General features: G+C 45.1%; 1 protein-coding gene across 1 annotated transcript in view; it reads left to right on the top strand.

The window, feature by feature from the left end:
• Positions 1 to 1243: 1243 nt before the first annotated feature.
• The window catches only part of DOCK5 (dedicator of cytokinesis 5), a 159235-nt gene continuing 133730 nt past the window's right edge, over positions 1244 to 26748 (top strand). The window contains exons 1-3 of the mRNA XM_044659253.1: positions 1244 to 1277; positions 1770 to 1853; positions 21992 to 22032. Of these exons, the coding sequence (XP_044515188.1) occupies positions 1244 to 1277; positions 1770 to 1853; positions 21992 to 22032 (159 nt within the window). The remainder of the gene's footprint in view (positions 1278 to 1769; positions 1854 to 21991; positions 22033 to 26748) is intronic.

The raw sequence follows: 26748 nt of genomic DNA, 5'->3' as shown, positions 1-26748 counted from the left end.
TGATCTAGATTTCTGGCTCACTTCCACCCTGAGGGACTGGACACCAGTCAAACCCTTTCATGTTGGATCTCAGGATCTTAGACTTAGTGATAGAAGGAACCTCAGAGACTATCTTACACCTTCATTTTGCAGAGAAAGAAGCTGAGGCTCACAGGATTAAAAGTCTAGCTCAAAGTCACACAGATAGTAAATAGTGGAGTGAGGATTTGAATTTGGGTCTTGTGCCTTTCGATTTAAAGCTCACTATACACCACTGTGTCTCCTGCCGGGTCTAAACGTATGATCTGAAGTACTAACAGCATGGTTACCTGGAAGACAGATCAGACTTGTTCTCTGTGATGACGGAGAGCAGAAATGGGCATTTGGAAGAGATATGTTAAGGCAGATTTAGGTTTGATACAGGGAGGAGCTGCCCAACAATAAGTGCTATCTCAAAGCAGCCTAGGCTAACTAGGGTGGACCTTCCCCCTCCTGGGAAGTCTTCAGGCCATATCTGAATGACCTTTTTAAAACTAAAAAAAATTTTTTTGTAAACCTTGCTTTCTGTTTCAGTATCAATTCTTTTTAATCCTTTATGTTTTAGGAGAGGGGCAAGGACAGGGCAATTAATTGGTCAAGTGACTTGCCCAGGGTGACAAAGCTAGAAAGTGTCAGATTTGATCCCATGTCTTCCTGCTTCTATATACTGCTACCCAGGCTCTCTATTCACTGAGCTACCTAGTTGACCCCTAAGACAAGAATGGCAAAGACTAGGCAATCAGGGTTAAGTGACTTGCCCAGGGTCACATAACTAGTAAGTGCCTGAGGCCAGGTCCTCACAACTCCAGGCCTGGTGCTCTAGCCATTGAGCCACCCAGCTTCCCCTGCCCATTTCTTTCTGAAGCATCTCATTGATATAAAGCTGGATGGTGGCTTAAAGGCTATGAAACATTAGTGCCCTCATTTTTCCAAGTGAGAAAACTAAAGTGAAAAGATGTTAAGTGACTTTCCCAGAGTCATATATCCATGAAGTGTCTGAAGACAGGATCCAAATACAGGTGCTCTCGACTCCAGACCCAGCACCCTACCCACTGGGCTGCCTAGCTGCCCTCATATGGCCTCTTGCCCTGGAGGTGGGGAGATTTGGAATAGCAGATTACTGTTTCGGTGCAGGTTGGGTTAGGTGAATCCAGATAGTGGTCCTTTCCAGCTCTGAGATGGTGTGCTGCTGTGGCCACTCTGGGATAATAGAGGCTGTGCAACAATGGCCCCTCTATCTGGTCTCTGTTTCTTTGGCTGTAACAAGAAGGCTCTGAACCAAATGATCTTGAGGTTCTTCCAACCATCTTTCCATGATGCTAAGTAGATCAGATTGCCTGGAACAAGGATAATCCCATAAATCAGGCTGAGCCACACTGGAAAGGATGCTAAAAACACTTAGCAGAGCTGGTACCTTTCTCCCCACTCCCCCCCCCCCCCAACCCCCCCCCATATAAGAGGGAGCCAACTGGAGCTTCTCGAACAGAGGATGACACCGGCCCTTCCTCCTCCAATTCTCTCACCCTCTGATTCTCACGATTCCATATTTCTGTCTCTGTCATCTCATCATCCTATTTGGGATCATTTTATAAACATTTTTAGAGTCTCTGATTCTCCTTCATATCAATATCTCAGGCACAGGGAATGAAGCACCTACTATGTGCCAGGTACCCCCATGGGATTTGCTGATTCAGGCAGTAGCTGGAATTTTCTTTCACTATTGTTTGACAGCTTTCTTTTTCCATTTCCAGCCATCTACAACTACAATGCCTCCCAAGACATCGAGCTGTCCTTGCAGATCGGGGACACGGTCCACATTCTGGAGATGTACGAAGGTAAGGAAGAAGAGGGAGGATTCTGGGGAAGGACGTTTACTGATTAATCTGGGGCTTTCCAAAGTCAGCAGGCCTTTTCTCCTTCCTGAAATGTCGCAATCCCACACCAGGAAGGACTTGGGTTGTAAAACTTCATGCCTCAAGGGTTTTTAGCAAAGGGAGCTGAGCAATGGGAAGGATTCCTGACTCCATCCGCGTGGCTGCGGCTCTTCCTAGGCTTGGAAGGCTGCTTTCAGAGGGTTGTGGGTTTCAAGGTAGAAAGAACAATTCATTAGAGGTCATCTAGGCTGACCATTTTACAGACTAAGAAAGTGAGACCCACAGAGCTGAAATGCTTCAGCTGGTAGGAAGCAGAAGACCTAGGTTTTGAACCCAGTTCCTTTGACCATACTGCCTCCCTCTTTGTTATGTTTTTCTAATTCAGTAAAAAAGTTTCTTGGTAGTTTGATAGGTATGGCACTAAGTAAGTAAGTTAATTTGGGTAGGATGGTCATTTTTATCATGTTAGCTCGTCCTACCCATGAACAATTAATATTTTTCTAATTATTTAGATCTAGTTTTAATTGCTGCCTCCCTTTTTGAAACTGAAAAATATATTACTTGGTGGTGGCTGGGCCTCTCTGGTGAGGAGCTCAGCTGGTCCTAAACTGAAAGACTTTATAGCTTGTTGGAACCTTTCCCATTGGGTGCATAAGGTTATTGATGCCATGATCAGGCATCGAAGGATGAATTGCAATCAGGAAGCCAACAAATCAGGGTCCAGGCAATGAGGAAGAGAAAGTTGTCTGTCTCCTGACATCTAGATACATAACTGTTAATATCATACCTGAGAGTGGATGAGAAATAGCCACGGGCTTCTTAAATACTGCAGAAAACTTTTTAGGGTGTAGGTGCCTCAACTTCCCCATCTAGCCACCGTGGGAGGTAAGGAAGTTTGAAGTGGATAGAATGTAGAGTCAGGAAAACATAGGTTCACATTTTATCTGCTGACTGTGTGATCTGGGCAAGTTTAATGTCTCTGAGCCTTGGTTTCCTCATCAATAAAATGGAAATCATAATACCTCCTGGTTGTTCTGGGGTTAAAATGAAATAATGTATTTAAAGTACTTTATAGATCTCCAGGTGCTCTCTAAAGGTATTCATGAATGTTTTGATTATTAGAGGCAGCTGGTAGCCCAGAAGCCTGAATTCAAATCCTTTCTCAGATACTCCTTAGCTGTGTGACCAGATGTAAGTTATCGAATGTCCCAGGGCCTCGATTTCCCTATCTGTAAAATGAGAGTTTGGGACCCTCTTGTCTCTGAAAACTGATGATCCTATGATCTTCTTCTTTTCTTAAGTCAGCCAGTAGTCCTGGGATGAGCTGCCAACTGGCTGTCAGTCTTTCATGTTTACTGTTTTCTAGACAGATGCAGAAAAAGAACTGTTTTGAAAATGAATAAATTTACAACAGCTAAGTGGGGCAGCGGAGAGAGTGCTGGGCTTGGAGTCAGGAAAACCTGAGTTCCGGGGTGGCATTAGACACTTACTTACTAACTGTGTGACCCTAGTCAAGTCACTTTGCTCTGCCTCAGTTTACTCTTCTGTAAAATGAACTGCAGAGGGTTGGGGGAGAAGGGATTCATCTGTCCTCCTCTGGGACAACTTCAGTAGTAGACAGGATAATGCTAATAGCAATGATTATTATCTTAGTTTTAAAATCCTGAAATTCCAGGAAAGGGGTGAGTGTGCCATCCATCTCTTGTGGGCTATGGATTTCCCCGAGTAATCAAGTCAGGCCTTCATTAGGTCCACAGAGTCTATATGAATCCTGGAAAAAAGATCTTTTTCACCATTAGTGAATGCCAATGGTCAGGCAGAAGAACCATAAGATAGACGGTACCTGAAAGTTCTAATTGAGCAAGGAATCCCTGGTGTGAGCTAGACTCCCTAGATGCGATGTTTATATTTTTCCTCTATTTCCAGAGAAGTGTGTCAGTGTAGAACTGAGGCCATGAGCTCCGAAATCAGAACGTTGGGGGTGTTTCCTAACTTTAGGACTTGAGGAAACTTCTCTCCCTCTAAGATCTTGAGTTCTAGGATTTTAAAAACGATTCGGGGGTCATGGAAGGCACTTGAAGGCATGAACTCTGTGATAATAGAACGGCCCTCCTCCCCAGTCATCCTCCTGCTCCAGCCCAGTCCCCAGGGGCACCGTGGGACAGGAATGACCTTCCCAAGCATTTCTCAACTCTGATCTAGTAAACCTCGAGGCTCATAGGAACAAACTCATACAGTCCTCTCATTTCACCCTTAACCTAACCAATCTATTGAAACTCAGGTCAAAATTGAGGAAGTAAATCAGATGACCCAGAAGGACCCCAAGGAAACCAAAAGGGTACAAAGTCAGCAGGGAAATATTGGATAGAAGAGGGAGGTAATCAAATATATAGTGAACCCTTACCTTCTGTCTTAGGATCAATTCTGTGTATTAGGCAGAAGAGCAGTAAGGGCTAGGCAATGGGAGCCAAGTGACTTGCCTTGGATCACACAGCTAGGAAGTGTCAGAGGCCAGATTTGAACCCAGAACCTCCAGACTCCAGGCTTTGTCCTCTGACCATTGTACCACCTAGTTTCCATATACACATTCAATGTTGGAAGCAAGTGTTCCCTCTGAATTGACTGATGCTAACAAATATCTGAGGGAAGGCAGAACTACTCAGCTCTTATATTGTTCACATTTTCTTTGCCAGCAAGATATAATTGCAGAGAGTACTCAATTTTCTGAAGGTTTTAAGTTCAAATCCATCCTCTACTGTTTACAATTTGTGTGTCTTTGGATACTCCTTTGGACCCCCATTTCATCATTTGTATAAAGTGGAAGTTGGATTAAATGACATCTAGTGTCTCTTCCCACCCTAAATCTATTATCTTAGAAGCTTGGGACTTAGAATGAGAGAACACCAAGGTGTTCAAGAGTTCATTCCTAGGATAAATGAGGAGAGAGAGAGAGAGAGAGAGAGAAAGAGAGAGAGAGAGAGAGAGAGCCAACCAGCTTTTCCCAGTGAATTCCAGTTATTAGCCCTGAATGAATTTGACCCTAAACTATAGAAACAATAGCTGTTTGTGTGAATGCTGAGCCTTGTATGCAATCTCTGAAGGACCATGAAGAAAGGAAGAGGAGCCATAGGATTGGAAAAGAATCAATGTCCTATATTCAAAAACCTAAAGAGAGTTGAATCTGAATGATATAAATTAGTCACCTTGACTTGGACTCTTGGCAAGCTCTAGAACATATTATTAAAAGGTCACCCTCTGCGCATGTAGAAAGGGAAGCAGAAATCAGTAAAAATCTGCATGAGTTCATGACAAACAAGGTATGTCAAATTTATCATTTCCTTATCTGACATAGTTTCTAGAACAAGAGAATACTGTAGATAAAGTATGAGCAAAGCAGAATTGCAATCACTCAAAAGAAGTAAGAGACGGGCAAATTTAGGGGCATCCCCAATCCAGATATCCCATATAGCTATTGGTAGAGTCTTCAGAAGTCATATTGGTCTGAAAGCCACCATCTCCTAGCTGTATGACCCTGGGCAAGTCACTTAACCCTAGCCTAATGTTGTCTTCAAATGTTTTAAGGACACGTGGAAGGAGGGGGAGACTTGTTCTTCTTGGCCCTTCCCTCTACAGAAGAAACAGGATAGAAATGTTTGAGGGGTTGCAGTTTGAGCACTCGATCTCTAAAAGGTTCACCATCACTGGTCTAGCATTTCTACGGTTTGTAAAGCACTTTATAAATATTATTTCATTTGATCTTCACAGCAACCCTTAGAGGAAGGTGCTCTTAGTATCCCTATTAAATATAGGGAAACTGAGTCAGACAGAAATTACCTGACTAGTCCAGGGTAATACAGCTAGTGAGACTTTGAGCCCTAATTTGAACTTGAGTCCTCCTGATTCTATTCCACGGCCTTAATAACTCTTTGGGGAATCATTTACTCTCCATCAGTTTCCTCATCTGTAAAATGAGAGAGGCAAGCCAGAGAGGGTCTCAAGAACCTTCTGAATTGACCTATATTATTAACCTATAATTTGGATAAGTTTGTGCCTCAGTTTACCCATCTTCAAAGTAGTCCCTCTTGTCTGTGAGTTTTAAGGCTTTTCTAGGAATAACAGTGCCATGAAAGGATTGGCGGGGGGGATGTTTATAGCTCTGCAATATTTGAAATGTGTTTTTATGTACATGATGCCATTGGAGATTCAAACCAGCGTATGAGGTGGACACTATTATTATACCCATCTTTCAGATGAGGAAACAGACTCCCAAGAAATTAAGTCAAATGCCAATAGTCATACATGCAAAAATTGTCAGGGACAAGATTCAGACCCAGATTTTCCTCATTCTTTGTGACAAAAGAAGATTTTCCTGAGTAACCAAATACATTCTGGGATCACATGTTGGAACATGGTGGGGTTGGGCTTTTAGGAATAGTTGACCATAGAAAGGCATGAAACCGAGGCTCTCCGTGGTGTGATAGTCACCCTTCACACTTGTTCAAATCTGGCCTCAGACCCTTTGTAGCTGTGTGACCCTGGGCAAGTCTCTTACTCCAGTTTGCCTCAGTTGGCAAAGCTGTGGCAGCTGTGGCCAATGGATACTTTCTCTCCCAGGCTGTAACTCTGTCTCAGAGCAAACACACCATCGGCCTCACCGGGGGAGGGGACAGTTTCCCGAAAGCTTAGTGTGTGGAATTTTCAGGAAAAGAAGAAGAGTCAGACTTGTCTCGTGCATCTGCAAGGGGGACAGGTGCTCGCTCTCTGCCTGCCACGGATGGGTACTCCGAGTTCTTGGCTTTGCAGCCTCTGTAGGAATCAGTGATGTCAGGAGGACACAAAAACGCTGGAAATGCTGATCCCAGTGTGTTTGCAGACTCTCCACCCAGCCTGCGATTTTCTCTTTCCTTTTATAAAATAAAAAAATAAGCTGGATGGAAACTCACAAGTGCACTCACTCATGGAGTTGGGGGGGTGATCCTGGCAGGCTTTCCTGGCCCCAGGGACTCTTCCTGCTTCTTTTAGCTTCCTTTAAAACCTGCCTCCAGGGCTTCTCACTCTGCACACTGGGTTCCACCCTTCCTTTGGAATTGGTGTGCCATATATCTCTCTACCTCTCCTCCCTTAGATAATAACTCCCTCCTTTCAAGCTCTCTTCTGAAGATTTATTCATTGTCCAAAAAAGAGCCCTGGGTCTAGATTTGGGCTCTGATACTCCCCTCCTGTGTGACTTTGGGCAAGTAAATTCACCTCTCTGGGCTCCCATTTTTGCCTTTTTATAATGAAGGGATTGGATGACTCTTGGTCCCTTCTTGTTCTAAATATGTAGCTAGCTGGTGCGGTGGATGAAGTGAGGGACCTGGATTTGGGAAGACCTATTTTCAAGTCTGCCATCAGCTGCATGACCCTGGGCAAGTCACTGAATAGCTCAACCACAGGTTTTTTTTTTTTTTTTTAAATTCTTACCTTCTACTTTAGAATCAATACTATGTATTGGTTCCAAGGCAGAAGAGTGGTAAGGGCTGGGCAGTGATGGGCAACCTTTTGAGCTTGGTGTGTCAAAAAACCAAGCATAATTCGGTGGTGTGTCACTTTGAGAAAAAAAACATAATTTCGCGATATTTATAGTTTAAATTACAAAAATGTATCCCCTCCCTCCCCTCCCCCTTGCTAGAAATTTTGCAGCAAGGGGTTTGAAGCCCACTGCGGCATCATTGCTAACTGGTCCCATTTTTACAATAATTGTAATATATAAATGTATTTAATAAACCAAAATAGGCAAATTTATATAGGTAGAATTGTCATCTATAGTGCACAGAGTGTCTACACTGCACAACAGTAAATGTTTCATCCTCGGCATATGTCACACGTGCCATAGGTTTGCCATCACTGGGCTGGGCAATGGAGATTAAGTGCCCAGTCACATAGCTGGGAAGTGTCTGAGGCCAAATTTGAACCCAGGACCTCCTGGCCTAGGCCTGGCTCTCCATCCACTAAATCACCCAGCTGCCCCTCAAGAATAGATTTTTAGGTCATTTAACCTCTTAGAAATAGGGTGGAAACAGGAAAAACTGAGTTCAAAAATCTATCTTGGAAAATGAGTAACTGAATCTGGTCAAGTGATTTCTCTGGGACTCATTTGTAAAAGGAGAAGATTAGGCTCTGACCCCAAAGGTCCTTTCAGGCCCAAGTCCATGATCCGAGGACAATGTGTTGAAGGAAAAAGATGACAGGCGGCGAACCCCGCACTCCACTATTATTTTTCATATATATCATAAGAAATGGAAGAAGTCCTCAGAATGCAAGTGGAGTCACACAGGATGGCCAGGCATCTCTATCAAAGGAAACCTTGCACTGATCAATGGAATTTTTGAGCTCAGAACCATCATCTCATCCTCCCTTATCTCCGCTACTCCAAACATGGCGAGGAAGAGTGTCAGAGCCCCACAGTGGAATTTCCAGCCTGAAAGGGAGAGTCTGAAGCAGATTGGCTCTGATTTCTTGAAGAGATTAGCTGGCTGCCTCCCCCAAGCTCTCCTGGCCCAATTCAGACCATGGTTGGGGATGATATTGTCAAGAACTGGGTGCCTTGTCTTCTTCTGCCCAACCACTCCAGACTCCCCCAAAAGAGCTAGCTTCAGGACTTGGGATTTTCAAGCACCCCCTTCCTCTTTCCCTCCCCCCTGCCAACTAATCACTAAGCTCTGCAACTAGGATTATTTAATTAATTTTCTTTAGCACAGTATTGAGCATACAAATGGCGCTTAATAATTGCTTGTTGATTTGATTCAGTACCAACACCCTGGACTGGATCTTTCCATTCTCAAACTTTGATTCTATCTGGGAAGACTCAGGTCCCAATGGGAAAGCACTTTAATGCTTCCACCTTCTATTTCCTTGTCATTCTCTCCTCGTTGGACACTGAATGGTTCATTCATTAAGCAACTGGGTAAATCCATACCTGACCTTTAAGAATGTCTTCAAGGACTTCCTGTCCTGAGAGATTTTCTCAAGTAAATTGAAAGCCAAGAATTCAGAGAACTTCCTTACTCTTTTTTTGGTCTTGCACTGAGTCATCTTTCCTGCCCGTAGCTGGGAGCAAGGTACCTTCCCCCTGGTAGCTCTTCTTCACCTCTGACTCACTAGTAAGCATGAATCAGGAAGCAGACAAGAAGAGATGGAATTTTTGCTTCTGTCTGTTGGTTCTGGAACTTTGGGTAGGGCACCCCACCTCTCCCTGGACTGCTCCTTCCTCCTCTCTAAAATGAGAAGCTGGACCAAATGAATGCATTTCGGGAGTCTTCCACTTTCCAGCTCTTAATAGTAGGTGTTTAGTAAGTGATTAATCATGCTTAATAAATTATTTCCTTTGTGGGTTTATTGATGGATAGATGGATGGCAAAAGGAATGAAAAAAAGCATTTCATCTCTCCACATAGATTGTAAGCTACTTGAAGATACGGCCTTTTTCATTTTGCCAGCATATAGTAGGTAGATTTTATTGCTGTCTTTGTTTTTAAACCCTTCCCTTCCGTCTTAGAATCAAAACTGTGCATTGGTTCCAAAGCAAAAGAGTGGTAAGGGCCACTCTTTTTTATTTAACCACACAGGGGTTAAATGACTTGCCCAGGGTCACACAGCTAGGAAGTATCTGAGGTCAGATTTGAACCCAGGATCTCCCATCTCCAAGCCTGGCTCTCAATCCATTGAGGCAGCTAGCTGCCCTCATCCTTATATCCATGTTGTTCCACTGATAGAACATAAGCCCATAAGGGCAGGTACTGTTTTTCCTTTCCTTTCCTTTCCTTTCCTTTCCTTTCCTTTCCTTTCCTTTCCTTNTTGCCTTGCCTTGCCTTGCCTTGCCTTGCCTTGCCTTGCCTTGCCTTGCCTTGCCTTGCCTTGCCTTGCCTTGCCTTGCCTTGCCTTGCCTTGCCTTGCCTTGCCTTGCCTTGCCTTGCCTTGCCTTGCCTTGCCTTGCCTTGCCTTGCCTTGCCTTGCCTTGCCTTGCCTTGCCTTGCCTTGCCTTGCCTTGCCTTGCCTTGCCTTGCCTTGCCTTGCCTTGCCTTGCCTTGCCTTGCCTTGCCTTGCCTTGCCTTGCCTTGCCTTGCCTTGCCTTGCCTTGCCTTGCCTTGCCTTGCCTTGCCTTGCCTTGCCTTGCCTTGCCTTGCCTTGCCTTGCCTTGCCTTGCCTTGCCTTGCCTTGCCTTGCCTTGCCTTGCCTTGCCTTGCCTTGCCTTGCCTTGCCTTGCCTTGCCTTCCCTTCCCTTCCCTTCCCTTGCCTTGCCTTTGTTTCCCCAATGCCCAGCACATAGTAGGCACATGACAAATGCTTGTTTGTTTGAAAGCAGAGCAGGTAGATGACAACGAATGCTAGATTTTTCCATCTCCCTTGAATCCAGATCAACTTGTTGTTTTGTGCTTGGCCGGGCAGTGCTTGGGGACTTCCCACATCTGTCTGACCTTCACCTCAGGGCCCCCTTGTCAGCTGGCCCTGTCGGAATGGCTCAGACTGCTGATGCGACGGTTTAGAGAGATGTGTGGGGCAGGAGGAGTGTGTTTATGAGAGCTTCATCCAAATCAGCCGGGCCCAGGACCTCCTCCCAGAGATGGCCTTGGAGGAAAGAGGCAGCATGACCTAACTCGCTCCTCTGGTCATGAGGCTGCCACGGAGGGACATCCAGCTTTCCTTCTCAGTGGAGAGAAAGAGACGGAAAGAGACAGAGATAGTGGTCTGTCCATTTAGATGGAGATAGTTGGGTAGAGACAGATACAGAGATAGAAACATGCAGATAGAATGATGGGTAGATAGACAAAGATGGAGGGATGGAGGGATGGAGGGATGGAGAAGGAAAGGGCTCACCTACTTGTGTGTGTGGGAGAGAGAGAGAGAGAGAGAGAGAGAGAGAGAGAGAAAGAAAGGGAGAGAGAGAGAGAGGGAGGGAGGGAGAGAGAGAGAGAGAGAGAGAGAGAGAGAGGCGCTTGAACCTGATTCTGAAATCTCTGCTTATTCTCTCTCACTTCTCTGTTTGTTTCTTTACTTTGCATGTGCATGTTGTTTCCCCTGATAGAATGGGAGCTTCTAGAGGGCAGCGTGGTTTCATTTTTTCCTTTGTATCCCCAACACTCAGCACATTGTTTTTGTTTGGTTTTTCCTGAGACCTAATTGGTGTCATGGACTCCATGAGAAAACTCCCTTTATCAGTACTGACTGATGTTTGCTCTGAAACTTCTAGTCTTAGAGGGTTCCTTGGGGAGTGGTTTGAGGGTTGAGGAGAGGTGACTTGCCCAAGGTCACACATCCAATATGTGTCAAAGGCATGACTGGAAGCCTGGTCTCTCTCTGCTCTGCTCGGCTCAGCCCCCTCTCAGTGGGTGCTTGGGACAGAGGAGACCCTACTTACATACCTGTAGACTGATTTGAATGGGGCCTGCTTGAGTTCTTTACTGAAAAGTAGGGGTCCTTGAATTTGGGGTTTGTTTGTTTTTTGTAGGAAAGGATCATTAACCATTTATGTTCCTTGGAGTCCCTTGGCATTCTGGGAAAGCCTATGGATCCAGATGTTTATTTTATCTATGGATTAGCCCTCTGGTCCTTTCAGGGCTGCTCCTCCCCCTTTGGTGTCCCCCTTTCACTCCGCTGTCACCCGGGGCCCCAAGAAGCTGGAGCAGGCACAGCAGCCACTCTGGCAAACCATCTACAGATGGGATAGACCAAGGCAAGGGTAGACAGCAGGCCTCGGCCCTGGCAGTGAGTTACTGGGATGTCCACTCCACGCACGGGCAGACCTCCTCGGCTGGAATGGGCAGAGGAGAACAGGTTGCTCCACCAGCTGAAGGCAGCCGAAGCCGTCTGTGGAGTGCTTAGAGCCTGGGTCAGACTCCAAGGTCACCCTCTGCACCCCAAGTCATCACCAGCCATCTTGACTCGCCACTGGGCTTGGGGGACTGGAAGAGAGAGTGAGACCGACGGCTGTGCAATTCCGTCTCACTTAGAACCAACTCACGCATGATTGGAGGCATCACCTTCGCCCCAAAGGATGAATGACAATATCTAAAATAAAACAGATTATAAATCAATCCAGTTATACTTATAGTAAGCAACAAAGTCAGGACTCAAATCCATTTCCTTTGACTTAAATTCTGGTTTTCTATTGCCTAGGCACAGAGGGAGAAAGATCTGGGTTCAAATTCTGTTTAGAGTGACGTATTTACAAGGAAGGGGAAACTTTCCTCTTAAGTCTCACTGACTTATAACCTCTGTGACCTTGGGCAACGGATCAGTTCGTTCCTCCATTTCAATTTGTTCCTTTATAGAATCAGTCAGACTGGGGTGGCCACACAGCACAGTAGATTCTCCAAGCCTGGAGCCCTGAGGAGCCGGGTTCCAGTGTGAGCTCAGATACTTCCTAGCCGCGTGACCTTGGGCAAGTCTCTTAACCCCCATTGCCCAGCCTTTGCCACTGTTCTTTTAGAAACGATAGTAAGCTAGAAGGTAAGGATTAAACCAATCAGACCACAAGCACTTATTAGCCAGTTACTATGGCAGATCCCATGCATGCGACGGCCCCAGCTCTAAGAAACTCACCTTCTTTTTGGAAAGATTCCGTAGAAGTGATCAGATCCATAAAAGCTATTCATGGTCCAAATGGAAAGCCATCGTGGGGTGGGAAGAAGAATAAGGAGGGCCCAGAGGAGGACTGGGAAAGGCCTCCTGCAGAAGATGGAGATTTGAGCTGAGGCTTGAAGAGAAGCCAAGAAAGGAAGGTGACTTGATGGGTCTCCAGGGCCCCCTCCAGCTCCTCCATGTCATTGTTCCCATTGGCTTCCCCATCGCTTTATTGCCTTCCCACTTCCATTCAATCAACACTATCGAGCATTTATTGAACCCTCGATGGCCAGTCCTGGAAGGACTCATTCAATAACAGAGATTGGTCTTGGTCCAAAGAAAGCCAGGTCCAGTTCATACATTTTGCATGTGGTTATAAAACCATCATGCCCATCTCAGGGCGGAAATCTAGGCAGTCGATGCGCCTCCTCTTAGGGAAGGACGACGGCAGCAATATGTTAGGAAATGAAAGCCTGGCAGAACTCCAGCCATCTCATTCATCTACCCAGGAGCAGTTGCCGTTTTGTCTAAGACTCGACCCTTTGATTAATGATCAGTAAACCCAGGGTCCAGGAGCCATCTTTGGAGGCAGAATTGGAGCACACATAAGGAGGCCCTATTTCTGGGACTAACCTCATTTTCAGATTAGTCCCTCCCCTTGAAAATTCCTAAAGTAGTTTGAGAGCCTTTTGAATCTTGACTATTTTCTGTATTAAATCTTCTTTTTTAAAAATTCTTACCTTCTCTCTTAGAATCAATACTGTCTATTGGGGCTCAGCTGGGTAGCTCAGTGGATTGAGAGCTAGACATAGAGATGGGAGGTCCTGGGTTCAAAATGGCCTCAGACACTTCCCAGCTGTGTGACCCTGGGCAAGTCACTTGACCCTCATTGCCTATCCTTACCACTCTTCTGCCTTGGAGATAATACACTGAAGTTAAGGGTTTAAAAAGAAAAAAATTTATTTTTATTTAAGAGAACTTTGGTTCTCTTATCTTACATCATGAAGATCTTTCAGTGTCAAATAAGAGTTTTTGCTTTATCTGGAATATACCAGGGAACCATTGAAGATACTTGAGCAGGGGAGTGAAGTCGTGTCCTAGAGAAATATTCAGGGAGCCGGATCGCTCATGGCAGGGTGTAGGGGAACCATACTTCTACAGTCTAGGGTATTGACTCCAAGATGGAAGGTAAGGGTTTAAAAAAACAATACTGTCTATTGGTTCTAAGGCAGAAGGGCAATAAGGGCTAACTAGGTGATGGGGGTTGAGTGACTTGCCCAGGGTCTCATCGTTAGGAAGTGTCACGAGGCTGGATTTGAACCCAGGAACTGCCATCAGTAGACCTGGCTCTCAACCCACTGAGCCACCTAGATAGATACCCCATATTAAATCTGCTTTTAAAGCTTCTCCCTAATCAGTTCCTTCTCCTAGGACTTTTCCCTCATGTAGCTGTTTCTTTCCTAACTTTGAACTTTTCCTCTTTCATAAAGAATTCTTTTTATAACAAATAGATTTAAAAATTTCAATTAGCCAGCATTTATTTGTTCTTCCTCCCACATTCCCTGCCACTAAAAAAATAAATAAACAGAATACTTGTAATGAATATGCAAACAAAGCAAATTGCCAAGTTGGCCAAGTTGAAGACACTCTAGGCTTTCTCCCAAACCATGGCTTATTCTATTGGGGACCCAAAATGGTCCTGCTGAAGAGGCGACCCACTGGAGTCTGGAGCTCCTCTGAAGGAGGAGTTCAGCTGGGTGCTCTCCCTGAGGCCACCTAACTGGGCTGCTTTTGGACATCCTACAACAAGGGAATGACTTGCTCCCAGCACTTTGGTTCTCTTATCTTACATCATGAAGATCTTTCAGTGGCAAGTAGGAGTTTTTGCCTTATCTGGAATATACTAGGGAGCCATTGAAGATACTTGAGCAGGGGAGTGAAGTCGTGCCTTAGAGAAACATTCCGGGGGCAGGAGAGCTCATGGCAGGGTGTAGGGGAACCATACTTCTACAGACCAGGGTCTGAACTAGGGTGGTCGCTGTGTGAGTGGTGAGATGGGATTGGGTGGTTGGTCGTCCTCCTTCCTACTCAAAAGAGGACCAGAATGACATGGCCACACGGGTCCAACGGTGAGTGGCCAGACCAATCAGAGCACAGAAGGCTCTATCCTAGCTGGGGTCCAAATAGCCCGTATGAACACTTGGGACAGTGATGGCTCTCAATGTGCATCTCACGTCTCTTCTGAGCTCCGGCAGATCTGCTTTGGTCGTGGAGCACACAGCCTGCTTCGAGCTGGGGGCGCCATGCTGAATGATCTGGGCCGTGTCTCCCAGGCCTCCCGGTGGATACCAGAGTTCTTCAGAGAGACCTTGAGAGGGTCCTTGTATCACTTCTGACCTCTGTGTGTGCTGAGAAGGGGAAAAATATTGTGGAAGCGGAATGACCAGATATTGCAAATGATTGGATAGGGATGAGCAGCGAGGGGGAAGGGCTAGAGTTCAACATCCCAAAGCTCTGAACTTGGGCCACATAACTGAGCAGCATATTTAGGAGGGGAAAAATCCATTCCATTTTATACCTGTCAAGTTTGGGAGATCATTGACTCCTTGGGAGCCAATGAGAAAAGAAGGAAGGAGGGAAGCTGGCTTTGACCTATACCCACATATATATAATTTTTTAAGCCCTTACCTACAGTCTTAGAATCAATATTGTATGTTGGTTCCAAGGCAGAAGAGTGGTAAGGGTAGGCAATGGGGGTCAAGTGACTTGCCCAAGGTCACACAGCTGGGAAGTGGCTGAGGCCAGATTTGAACCTAAGACTTCCCATCTCTCGACCTGGCTCTCCATCCACTGAGGCACCCAGCTGCCCGCTTCCCCTTATAGCTTGGTGATGTTATTCACTCCCATGGTTTCCATGAACCTCTCTCAGCACATCCAGCTTTAGTCTCTTCCCAGAACTCCCATCTCCTCTTGCCAGTGGACTCTTCCAATGACAGACATGGTGCCATCCTTCCCAGCCCTCCTCCGCAGCCTCAGGAGGAGGGGCTCCCAGGATTTCCCTGGCGGCCCTGTGCCAGCAGACCCTTGAACGTGTTCATCTGCCTTCCACTGGCTCCTTCCGCGGCTTCTGTTCCAGCTGCGAATGCTGGATGGGAACGGCCGGCTTTCGTTCTTCTCAGGCAGCGTGAAAGCTCGGAGCTCCTCCTGCAGACATGGCAGGACGGGCGTTTGCCACACACCAAGCGTAATAGGAATAGCCTGCACTCAGGTTCGCCGGGCACTTGGCACCATGCACGATAGCCCCAGGAAGTCCTTACTGTGAATGTGTTATTTCTATTTTATAGAGGGGGACGGGAGATGCCAGAAAGGTCCAAGGACGTCTCTGGCTCCCACAGCTAGCGGGCAATGACAGAGGCGGGATTCGAACTTGAGCCTTTCTGATTCCCGAGCTCAGCTTTTGATCCATTATGGCCCGAGTTTATAAGAGTAATCGATGACAAGTTTATTATTTATTAAGTGCAATAACAAAGAAAAAGAAGGCAGTCCTTGCTCTCCAGGGGCTAATGCTCCCTGGAGAAAACATCCCAGAGAGACCGTTTAGCAGCTGGGTAGATAGAAAGGCCCAGAGCTATGTTAGGGACCCCAATGGACAGAGCGCTGTGCCCGGAGTCAGGAAGACTCATCTTGTTGACTTCAGGTCAAGCCTCAAGCACTTACTAGCCCTGAGTCTCTGGGCAAGTCACTTAACTCTGTTTGCCTCAGTTTCCTCATCTGTAAGATGAGCTGGAGAAGGAAAGGGCAAACCACTCCAGTATCTTTGCCAAGGAAGTCCCATATGAGGTCATGAAGAGTTGGACAAAACGGAAAAGACTGAACTACAAATATGATCCTTCCCTCGGGGCTCTCATCAGCTCCCGTAGATTTAATTATCCTCTCAATAGAGTTGGTCCTCAGATCTGCTCGTCCAGCCTAAACGCTCTGCTCCCTCCCCTCCAGTCTTGCATCTTTACCTACCTACTGGACATCTGGAGCCAGACATCCGGGTAACACGCTCAAAACTGAGCTCATTATCTCTCCACCCACCCAAACTGTCTGCCTTCAAACTTCCCTGTTCTCATTCCAACCTGGATTTCAGGTCTCTAACCCCGGCTGCCCATGTCCAGACTGTGGCAAAAGCCTGGTCATTTCCCCTTTACGACACCCCTTGAAAGTACCCCTTTCTCTCTGGGTCTCTCTGCTGCCCCCACCTGAACTCTCCTCTCCTTAGACTCCTATAATAGCCTGCTGATTGCTTGGCCTGCCACACGTCCCTCCTCCTCCAGTCCATCTTCCCTGTTGTTGCCAAAGTGATTTAACTAAAATGTGGGTCTGACCGTGTCTCCCCTCGCTACTCCAAGAAACTGTAGTGGCTCCCTATTACCTCCACGATCAAATAAAAAATCTCTTTGGCATTTGCATTTTTTCATAATCTAGCACCCACCACCTGCCTTTCCAACTTTCTTCTTCTAATTCTTTTTTTTTAAGACTTCTCATCTTCCATCTTAGAATCAATACTATGTATCAGTTCTAAGGCTAGGCAGTGGAAGTTAAGTGACTTGACCAGAGTCACACAGCTAGGAACCAGGACCTCCCCTCTCTGGACCTGGCTCTCAGTCCACTGAGCCACCTAGCTATTCCCAACCCACTTTCTCACACCTCATGCCCAGCCACATATTCTTGGGCTTGCTCTTTCTCCAATCAGGCATGCCATAAGCTCTCCCTCCTCAGCTCCACCTTTTGGCTTCCCTCGAGTCCCAGCTAACATTTTGCCTTTCCCAGGGAACTCTTCATTCTAGTGCCTTCCCTTCAGAGATTATTTCTCCTGCATCCTCAATAACACTTGCTTGGTCATAATTGTTTTCATGTTGTCTCCATTGGACTGGGCCCTCCTTGAGAGCAGAGACTTCCTTTTGGCCCTAGCCCAGTGCCTGGCAGAGAAGAGGCAACTAATCAATCTTCTTGAGTGACTAACTACTAAAGGTATTGTATCGTCAAGGATGGAAAAGCTCTTGAATCCTTGAGATGCTTTGGGGTGTCTGTCCCCCAAAAGGAGGGAGCAACCACTCCTGGGAAGCAGAGAGGAGGTCTCGGGGTAGTCATGGAGCACAGAGTCTAGGTCTTTTCCGGCGGGGAAGTATGGGGAAACAGAGTCAAGCCAGCGTCTATTCAGGAAGAAAGAAAGGAAAGGGGCATTGGCAGGAAGTAAATAGGAGCAGGCTCTGGGCCAGCCTCCCATCAGATGATCATAGATTTAGGGCTGGAAGCAAACTAAAAATATTTCTAGGTCAACCCCCTGGCAGGTAGAGGAGGAAACTAAGAGGGAACTTGCTTAAGGTCACACCAGTAATGAGTGACAGACATGGACCCCGCCATGAGGCTGATTTCTGCTTTCATCTGGTACCAAGGAAGAGGAAGCCAGTTTAATGAATGAAGTAGGGCAATAAACCTACATAGGACAGGCATTGTGAGGTGGCCAAAGAGTGAGGAGAACCTGGGTTCTAGTCCCACCTTCTGAGCATACCAGGTGTGTGACTCTGGATGAGTCCCCAGGACAGCCACATCCTAGTCACTCTTGGCAACTCTCTAAATATTGGTTGCTAAACAGTTACTAGGACTGGGAAGATCAGAATGAATGAATGAATGAATGAATGAATGAATGAATGAATGAATGAATGAATGAAAAAAATGAGTACCTGCTATGTGATTGGAATTATCTTAAGTGCTGAAGATCCAAATACTAAGTGAGGAATACTTTAAGAGCTTCCATTCTAAGAGGATGACCGTATATATGGAGGAGAGGTGACCAGGGAGGGAAAAGCTTTTTGTTTCCAGAATTCAGGGGGACGGCCAGTGGAGCTGTAGCATAATTGATCGGCACCTCTTTTTCAGATGCTGAGGTGGTTTTGAGAGTAAGAACTGGAGAGTATAGATGGGGCGAGGAGCATGATGGTGACTGGCTCTATGGGCTGCAGCAGGCAGATGGCAAGATGCTGAGATTCTGAATGCTTCTGTTTTCTATTCCAAAGGCAATGATATTTTCATAGGGAGGATTTTTTTTTTTAACCTGGTTTTTAGGGAATGGAAACGGCAGATAATCTACTAGAAGGTCAGGCAGCATCTGGCCACCTTCATTGAGGTCAGGTCATGCCGTTGTCTTTGTGCCAAGCCTGGATATGATGGAGCAGGAATCCTGTTCATCACTGAATTGCAGTAGATGGCCTCTGAGTTCTCTTCCAACTTGGAGATGTCTTGGTTTTTTTTGTTTTGTTTTGTTTTGTTTTGTTTTGTTTTTGCTCATCTATTAAAGGAGAATCATTTTTTGAAATTCTGGAATTCTCATCAATTGAGTCTCTTGAGGCCTGCAGAAGCAATGGAGAACGTTGGAGAGAGGCAGTGTGATGAAGTAGATATAATGAGTATCTTACTGCCTGGGAAGCCATTGGGGCAAGCCCCTTAGCTGGACTAGATCTAAGATCCCTCCACCCCTTTTAAATCCAGGATCATCAAGAGCAAGAGATTTTCACCTAGGGCCAGTAAACTTGTTCTTAAAAAAATTGACTAACTATGTCTCGAATTAATCTTGTAATCCAATAGGTTTTATTTTACACATACATAAAAGCATGATTTCTTTTTTCTGTGCTTTTAAAAATGTGATTTGTAGAAAGGATCGTTAGGCTTTTCCAGATTTCCAAGTGGGTCCAAGATATGAAAAAGGTGAAGAACTGTCCTGGGCTAGCCAAGACCTTAGGAGTCCATCATGGCTTTCCTTAAGTAATCAATGTCCTGATCAATTATTGTGTCAATATTAATTATGATCATTGTTGATGATCAGTGATGAGCATCATCTTCACTTTCTTCAACTGTAAAAGTCTTATTGTTGTTTTTTTCTTCTTTTTAAATTTTCCTTTACTCTGCCCTCAGCCAGCCCAAAAAACAAGGAGCACATACAGAGCAGAACAGAGTCGCTGCTGCAATCACTCTCTGCTTGCTTTCTGTTTTGCCTATATAAGTCCCACCTGTGCTTTTCAAGCTCTCCTACTTGTTTTTATAATGCTTTCATAACTTCTCTTTTCTTTTCTCTTTTTAAAAGAGGAAAAGAGGACATTATTTATTGAACTGTAATCTCTCTGAGGTCAGGGGTAGTTTTGTATTTTGTTTTTATGGGCACATAGCAGAGACTTAATTCTTTATTAAAATAGATGCAATGATTACAAGAATTTAAATGGAAAACAAAGACCACATTAATTATAGTGAGCAAAGTTGCTTCTGGAGGAGGCCAAGCTTGGGCCCAATGAAAACAGAGAATTTGGGGTATCAAATTCTTCCTCTAATGCTTACCAACTGTGGTACCTTGAGCAATGAACTTCAAAATCTGGGTCCTACCATCTACTACCTGGATGACATTGGAGAAGTCACTTAACCTTCCTGAGCCTCAGGTTCCTTACTTGCCAAATGAAGTAGGGCTCAGTGATTCCCAAAGTGGGCGCTACTGCCCCCTGGTGGGTGCTGCAGTGATCCAGGGAGGCAGTGATGGCCACAGGTGCATTTATCTTTCCTATTAATTGCTATTAAATTAAAAATATTAATTTCCAGGGGGCTAAGTAATATTTTTTCTGGAAAGGGGGCAATAGGCTACTGAACCACTGAACCACTGAAGTAGGTGGACCATATGATTTCTAAAGTCCCCTATAGATCTAGTATCCCTGATGCAGAGATCCCTGGGCCTTGACTGACTGATCTGCAATATGAGATTGGAGCTAGGTATCTTCCTGAGGTTCCTTCCAACCCAAGAGCTATGAGATCTATTATATTCATAATCTGGGAAGTGATGGATGCCACCTTGAATGACAGGGAAGGCAGTTGGAAGACTCGAAGTGTTCCCAAGTGCCGTGATTGAAGGGCAAATGTCGGTTGGTCCCACGGTATAAATACCCTTGACAGCCACTTTGAGGGGCGCTCTGGAAGTCTGTGGACAGGAGTCTCTGGAGTGGGAAATCTCTGAGTGGGTGGTGAAGGGAGGCAGGAAGGTCTATGAAGAAGAGGGTAGGAACAGATCTGAATATTTCCTGAAGACTGTGAGAGCTAGTGCATCACCAAACACTGGTAGTGAGAAAGCTGAGAGAATAAGATCATCAACACTGCTGCATCAGTAGCATTCCCTATTCTGTGGCTTGGCTGTGGCTGTCCTGGGCCAGAGGTAGGAGAGAGAGCTTCCACCTGATTAATAGCCTCCAGTCCTGATTGTCAACTAGTTTATAGATAATAGATTGATAGGGTCTCCAATCCCCAATCCTTGTCCTGTTTATCCTTTCCCTGATTATAGATAAATATCTATATAGATAGGTATCTATATAGATATAGAGTTGAACAAGTACTTTCCTGAGCGGTCCTTATGTCACAACCCTTGGGGGGGATTCATATGCGGTCAGATACCAAACAAATCATCCAAGGCAAATCAACAGCCCAATAATAATCTATCCAACCCCAGATTGGACCTCGAAAGGTTAACCATCGATTTAACCTCTCAAGGGTCCTTCTTGGGCAACTGTTAGAAAGAAAGGGATACATCAACATCATTGTACATTGTACATCTGTATCTCCCTAGGACATGTTTTTGTTTATAACAGATCCCATATTCTTTCTCTGCCTAGGAGATGAGAAAATGCAGAGACAGAGGACTGCTAAACCTATTCCAAGAGATGATTAGTTTTGTTGACCTGCTTTTCTCCCCATCCTCTTTCTTTTCTATTCTGTTATATATGGCAGTTTGCTGGGTCCAGGAAGAGGAAGTATAAATTCAGAAATGAAGGTCATATTTAAAAACCTTTTTTAAAGTTTGTTGAATTTTTTTTAAAAAAAGGGCAAACAGGGTTAAGTGACTTGCCCAAGGTCACACAGTTAGTGTCTGAGGCTGGATTTGAATTCAGGTCTTCCACCTTGCTGCCCCAAATTTGTCAAAATTAACTGGAGATGATGCACCCCCTCAGTTTCCCAAACCAATCCAACAAGCTTCCAAAGGGAGAGTGTAGAAAAGAGTCATGGCAGTTTTTCCTAAAAAGGAATGTGGTCATTTTAGAAGTGATAATAGGAATAATGATGATAATAAATGGACATTTATAGAGCACGTTGAAGTTTCCAAAATATACTGTATATATTATCTTATTTGAACCACAGAATGGTACCCAAGGGGTGTGTAAGGTATGGGTCACACTCAGCATCAGCAGAGGGAGTTCCCATACTAGGACTCCCCCCCTCCCCCGGAATAGAATCCCATATCCTTTACGTCCAAGAAAAATGAGCCTTTCCAGTTCAGTCCGCTTTGTCCAGTGGGCAGTGGCTTGTTTGTTCTCCTTCGTTTTATACCCTATTGGCAATGGAAGGATCAGGCTGCCTCTTGCCAAGATCTGTGGCTTGTCTTTGTTTGGATAAAGGATTGTGTGTTCTTTTGTGCCCTGACAGGTTGGTTCAGAGGATATACGCTGAGAAATAAGTCCAAAAAGGTACGCTTTTCCATTTGCTTTTTTTCTTTTTTTTTTGGTCTTTTATCTGAACTTTTTCCTACTTTGCTTATGTTACAAATTAAGTTCTAAGCTGTCCAATTAGGCTATATTCACTGATTTTTTTTTTTTCTACTACAAGGTTTGACCTCATTTAGAAGCCAAGGCAGATTCCCAGATCTCACTTGGGACTGCCGATAAGACAGTTAAACACCATCTTCAGGGAAGCATCAATGATTAACAAGCATTTATTAAGCACCGACTCTCTATCAGACCCTGGGCTAAGCTGGGAATTTTCCTTTGGGTAAAAGTGACCAGCCAGTTTGGGAGGATGGAAGGGAGTCAGGGCAAGGGCTGGGACCAGAGGATCATTCAAGGCTGGAGAAGAGGAGAAATAGATTTTTTTAACCCTTTGTTTTCTCTTAGAATCAATCTTTTTTTTTTTTTTTTTTAAACCCTCCATCATCGGAGGCAAAAGAGTAGTAAGGGCTTGGCAGTGGGGTTAAGTGTCTTTTGCTTAGTAATAGCTAGGAAGTGTTTTGAGGCCACATTTAAGCTCCAGAATCCCAGCTCTAGACCCGGCTCTCTATCCATTAAGCCACCTAGCCACCCCTTCTTAGTATCAATCCTAAGACAGAAGAGTGGCGAGGACTAGGTGACTGGGGTAAAGTCACCCAGTGAGGACATGTCTGAGATGAGAGGCCTTTCTGCCCTTCCTCTCCATATCTCCTAGAAAAATCAGCAAAGGCACGTTGCTTTACCCAAGGCCATTCCTTCCTCTTCCCCAATGATTCCAAAGCTCCACTTTGTCCTTTAGCCATGGCCAAAACTCCTTTTCCCCTTCCCCCTTCCCTATAACCCTCCTGACTACAGCACCCATCTAGACCACAAGACAAAGCCCCAGTAAAACCTGGCAGCACATCAGGACTTTGCTGTCAAGTCTAACAAATGACCTCTCACGTCACTGACCACCAGCTCTGAGAACTTCCCTCCCCCCCACCCCCCAGAGACGGAGGTTCCCAACCCGTCCAATGAGCCTTACCCAAGTACCCCAACTTCGACCAATTAGAGGCAACCAGACCACCACCCTCTAAAAGACTGCCCCTTTCTCCACCTAGCTGCCTGCAGGTTGAGGGGTCCCCCCTTGTTCTCCCTTCCTCTTCCTCCCCTCCTTTCCCATAATTAAAGCTTCTTTGCATTACTCAGCTCTCTGACTCATTAGCCTCAGGTTGGACCCCCTGTTGGTCTGACAGCAATGACTCCTTCCTCACTGCAAACGGGCTAGGCTTAGGGTGTCTTTTCCTAGGGCGAGGACTGCAGAACAACAAGTCACAATTTCAGTGACTTTCTAAGGCCATTCTCTAGTTGTACAAGACACAGAAGCAATTTGGGCTCTTGAAGACTTTGCCAGAGGACTACAAGCTCTGATAGGCTCTGTCAAAGCTAGAAAGAAATCAGGTGTTGTCTCAACAGGGAATTACTCTTCCAGGCCTGTCTGGTGAATCATAGCAAGGCGGACCCCCAGAATCTACCGTATTCCAGGTGGTTATCCCTGCCGCCTATCCCTGTGCAGAAAGAAGGGTGTGACCTAATTTGATTGAGCTGATAAATCACAGGTCACTCAAAGTGGCCAGTTAAAGTAATTCACAGAAACAACTTTCAACACAAAACAGATGGAAGGGTCCAGTGGAAACAGGAGTAGTTTGGGAGTCAGAGAACCTGGGTTTGACTCTATCTCTTAATGACAGATGGGGTTCTGGATTTCAATCCTGGTTTTAATCATGTGCAACTATAAGAAATTAACTTCCATCTTAGAATCAATTCTGTGATTGGTTCTAAGGCAGAAAAGTGGTAAGGGCTTAAGCAATGGGGGTTAGGTGACTTGCCCAGGGTAATGTGGCTATGACATGTCTGAGCCCAGATTTGAACCTAGAAACAATACTATGTATTAGTTCTGAGGCAGAAGATCAGTAAGGTCTAGGCAATGGGAGTTAAGTGACTTGCCCAGGGTCATCCCTCTCAGAAGTGTCTGAGGGCAGATTTGAACCCAGGACCTCCCATTTCTAGGTCTATCTCTCAATCCACTGAACCACCTAGCTGTCCTCACTTCTTATTTTTCTGATGATGTAAAGGAGGGGATTGGATTAGAATACCTTAAAAGATCTCTTGGAACTCAAACTCTCATGATTCTACTCCAAAGTCACTTAACCTCTCTGACTCAGTTTCTTTGACAGATACTCTAAGGTCCTTCCAGCTTCAAATCTAGAAACTTATGACTCTTTGGTGTACTTTAGTTACAGTAGCTCATCAAGAAGCCGAGGACACTTAAGTTTTCTTACAACTACTACATCACAAGGACACATGGTCCATATAAGTCAAAATCTCAGAAGCTGAGAAGATCCAGGGGCAGGAGGAGTGGGGTGGGTGGAGACTTTTCCTCTCTCCTAAATTATTTTCACTTGAACCCATTTGGACTTTTGCCTTCACACATATACTATATGATTAAATCCCACAATTTACCCTGAAATGGAAGTTTGCTTTTAAAAAATTCGCCCTCTCATCTCAAAAAGATAATAATAAAGGGGGCAGCTGGGTAGCTCAGTGGAGTGAGAGTCAGGCCTAGAGACAGGAGGTCCTAGGTTCAAATCCAGCCTCAGACACTTCCCAGCTATGTGACCCTGGGCAAGTCACTTGACCCCCATGGCCCACCCTTACCAATCTTCCACCTATGAGACAATACACCGAAGTACAAGGGTTTTAAAAAAAAATTAAAAAAAAAAAAAGATAATAATAAATCCCTTTAGGCTCCTGTCAGATTCTGATGTCAAATTCTCAGTTCCCTGGTGTACTGTTAGAATAAACAGGTGAAATCACAAGATCATATGTGAATAAGCTGGAAGGGGGGGACCTTTGTAGACATCAAATCTAACTGCCTTCATTCAACAGATGGGGAAACTGAGACTCAAGAGTAAAATGACCCATCTAGGCTCATACAGAAGAATCCAGACCTTCCAGACTTCACTGTCTCCCCATGACTGAAGTTTCAATCTCATTTTTCAATTTTATTTTTATTCTCTCTCTGACTTTGTGCCAAAGCATCTTCACTGTCTTTGGGTCCAAAACCAAGTCAGAATATGACTGAGGAATCTCCAAAGCAAATAACATCTAATCATATCACACATTCCTTTTTCTGAGCTGCCGTATTGGATGTGACACTTGATAGACATACAATATGGAAGCCGGCACCTGACTTGGCTTGGCTTTCAAGTTGTCACTGATGCTGCTGCTATCTAAAGAATCCGGTGGGGGTTTCCAAAGACAATTTTCACAGGCTTGGAGTTCTAAACCTGTTAAGTCCACACTCGGCACCGGCCATTTCTGGTTCATTCATTTCCAATTCTTCAAAGAAATTGACTTTTTAAAAATCGAGCTGAGACAAGAAGATCGAAATCGAGACACACACAAAGCTCTCGACTTTCATTTGATGTGTATAATGTTGCCTGGGGAGTGAGAGTCCCAGAAGGATGAGGTAGATAATGGTGAATCTAAATTATATGACCCAGGCAGTGTCTGCTTCCAAACCCACCATTGTCTGGCTATACAACTTTGGATAAGACCCAGAGCTTCTCTAAGCCCTCTGGGAGTTGGATCAGAAAAAGGATGATCCAGTTCTAATGTTTTATGCTCTAGCACTGTGCTCTGTGGTCCCTCTCAGCTTTGAAACTCCTCCTAAGAATCCTTCTAGCTTTGTAGTTGTATGTTCTAAGACCCCCAATTAGCCATAGTATTTTACATTCTAAGGGCCCTCCCAGCTCAGACATTCTGCTTTCTAAGAACCCTTCCTGGCCCTGGCATTCTCTGTTCTAAAATCCCTGCTAGCTCTGAAATTCTATATTCTAAACCCCTTCTCTAGCTGACATTTTTTTGTTCTAGAGCCCTTTCTAGCTCTGACATTCTCTGTTCTAAAATCCCTGCTAGCTCTGACCTTCTAAACCCTTCTAGCTGACATTTTTTTGTTCTAGAGCCCTTGCTAGCTCTAGCATTCTCTGTCCTAAAGTCCTTCCCAATTCTGAAAATCTCTGTTCTAACGCTTCTTTTATCTCTGACATTCTCTGTTCTAAGGCCCCTTAGCTCTAATAGTCTCGGATCTAGTCCTTTAATCGTCTCTAGTCTAGGGTTCTGAAATTCTGTGTTCTGTATTCTGGATTCTTTCCTGTTTGAAAATTCAATCATTCTATGATCAGTGGTTCCATAGCTAGTACAAAGTTCTTTCCCCCAAAGGATGGGAGATTAGAGAAAGCATGGAGGGCTGTTCACTTGTATGTGCATTTTTGTACCTTTTCGTGAAGAAGGATTGATTTCTAACCCAGCCCCAGAGTGACACCTTCTCAGTAATTCTTGATTCCTCAGAAGTCCTTCTCCACCTTAAGGCCTGCTGAATTCTTACAGGAACTCTGCCAGGGGAAGGCTGTCTTGTCCCATGACTGTTTAAGGTGACCTTTCCCTCCCACTAAATGGCTGTGGGAAAAGGGAGGTTCATCTACTCCTTTTGAGAGGCCTCGGAATCTTCTTCTGGGAATGCTGATCCAGGAAAAATAAACCGACGTCCTGCCAATGGTCATTGAAGAGATTTATCTGCTTCTCCCTCTTCCTTGAGGGACTGAGCCCCTTTGAAATCCTTTTAAGCCGCCCAGTGACCACTTCCTTGACTTCCCAGGC

This window comes from Gracilinanus agilis, chromosome 2, assembly GCF_016433145.1.
Source record: "Gracilinanus agilis isolate LMUSP501 chromosome 2, AgileGrace, whole genome shotgun sequence".
In the NCBI taxonomy this organism is placed as follows: Eukaryota; Metazoa; Chordata; class Mammalia; order Didelphimorphia; family Didelphidae; genus Gracilinanus; species Gracilinanus agilis.
This window is presented reverse-complemented; position numbering and strand designations above follow the sequence as displayed.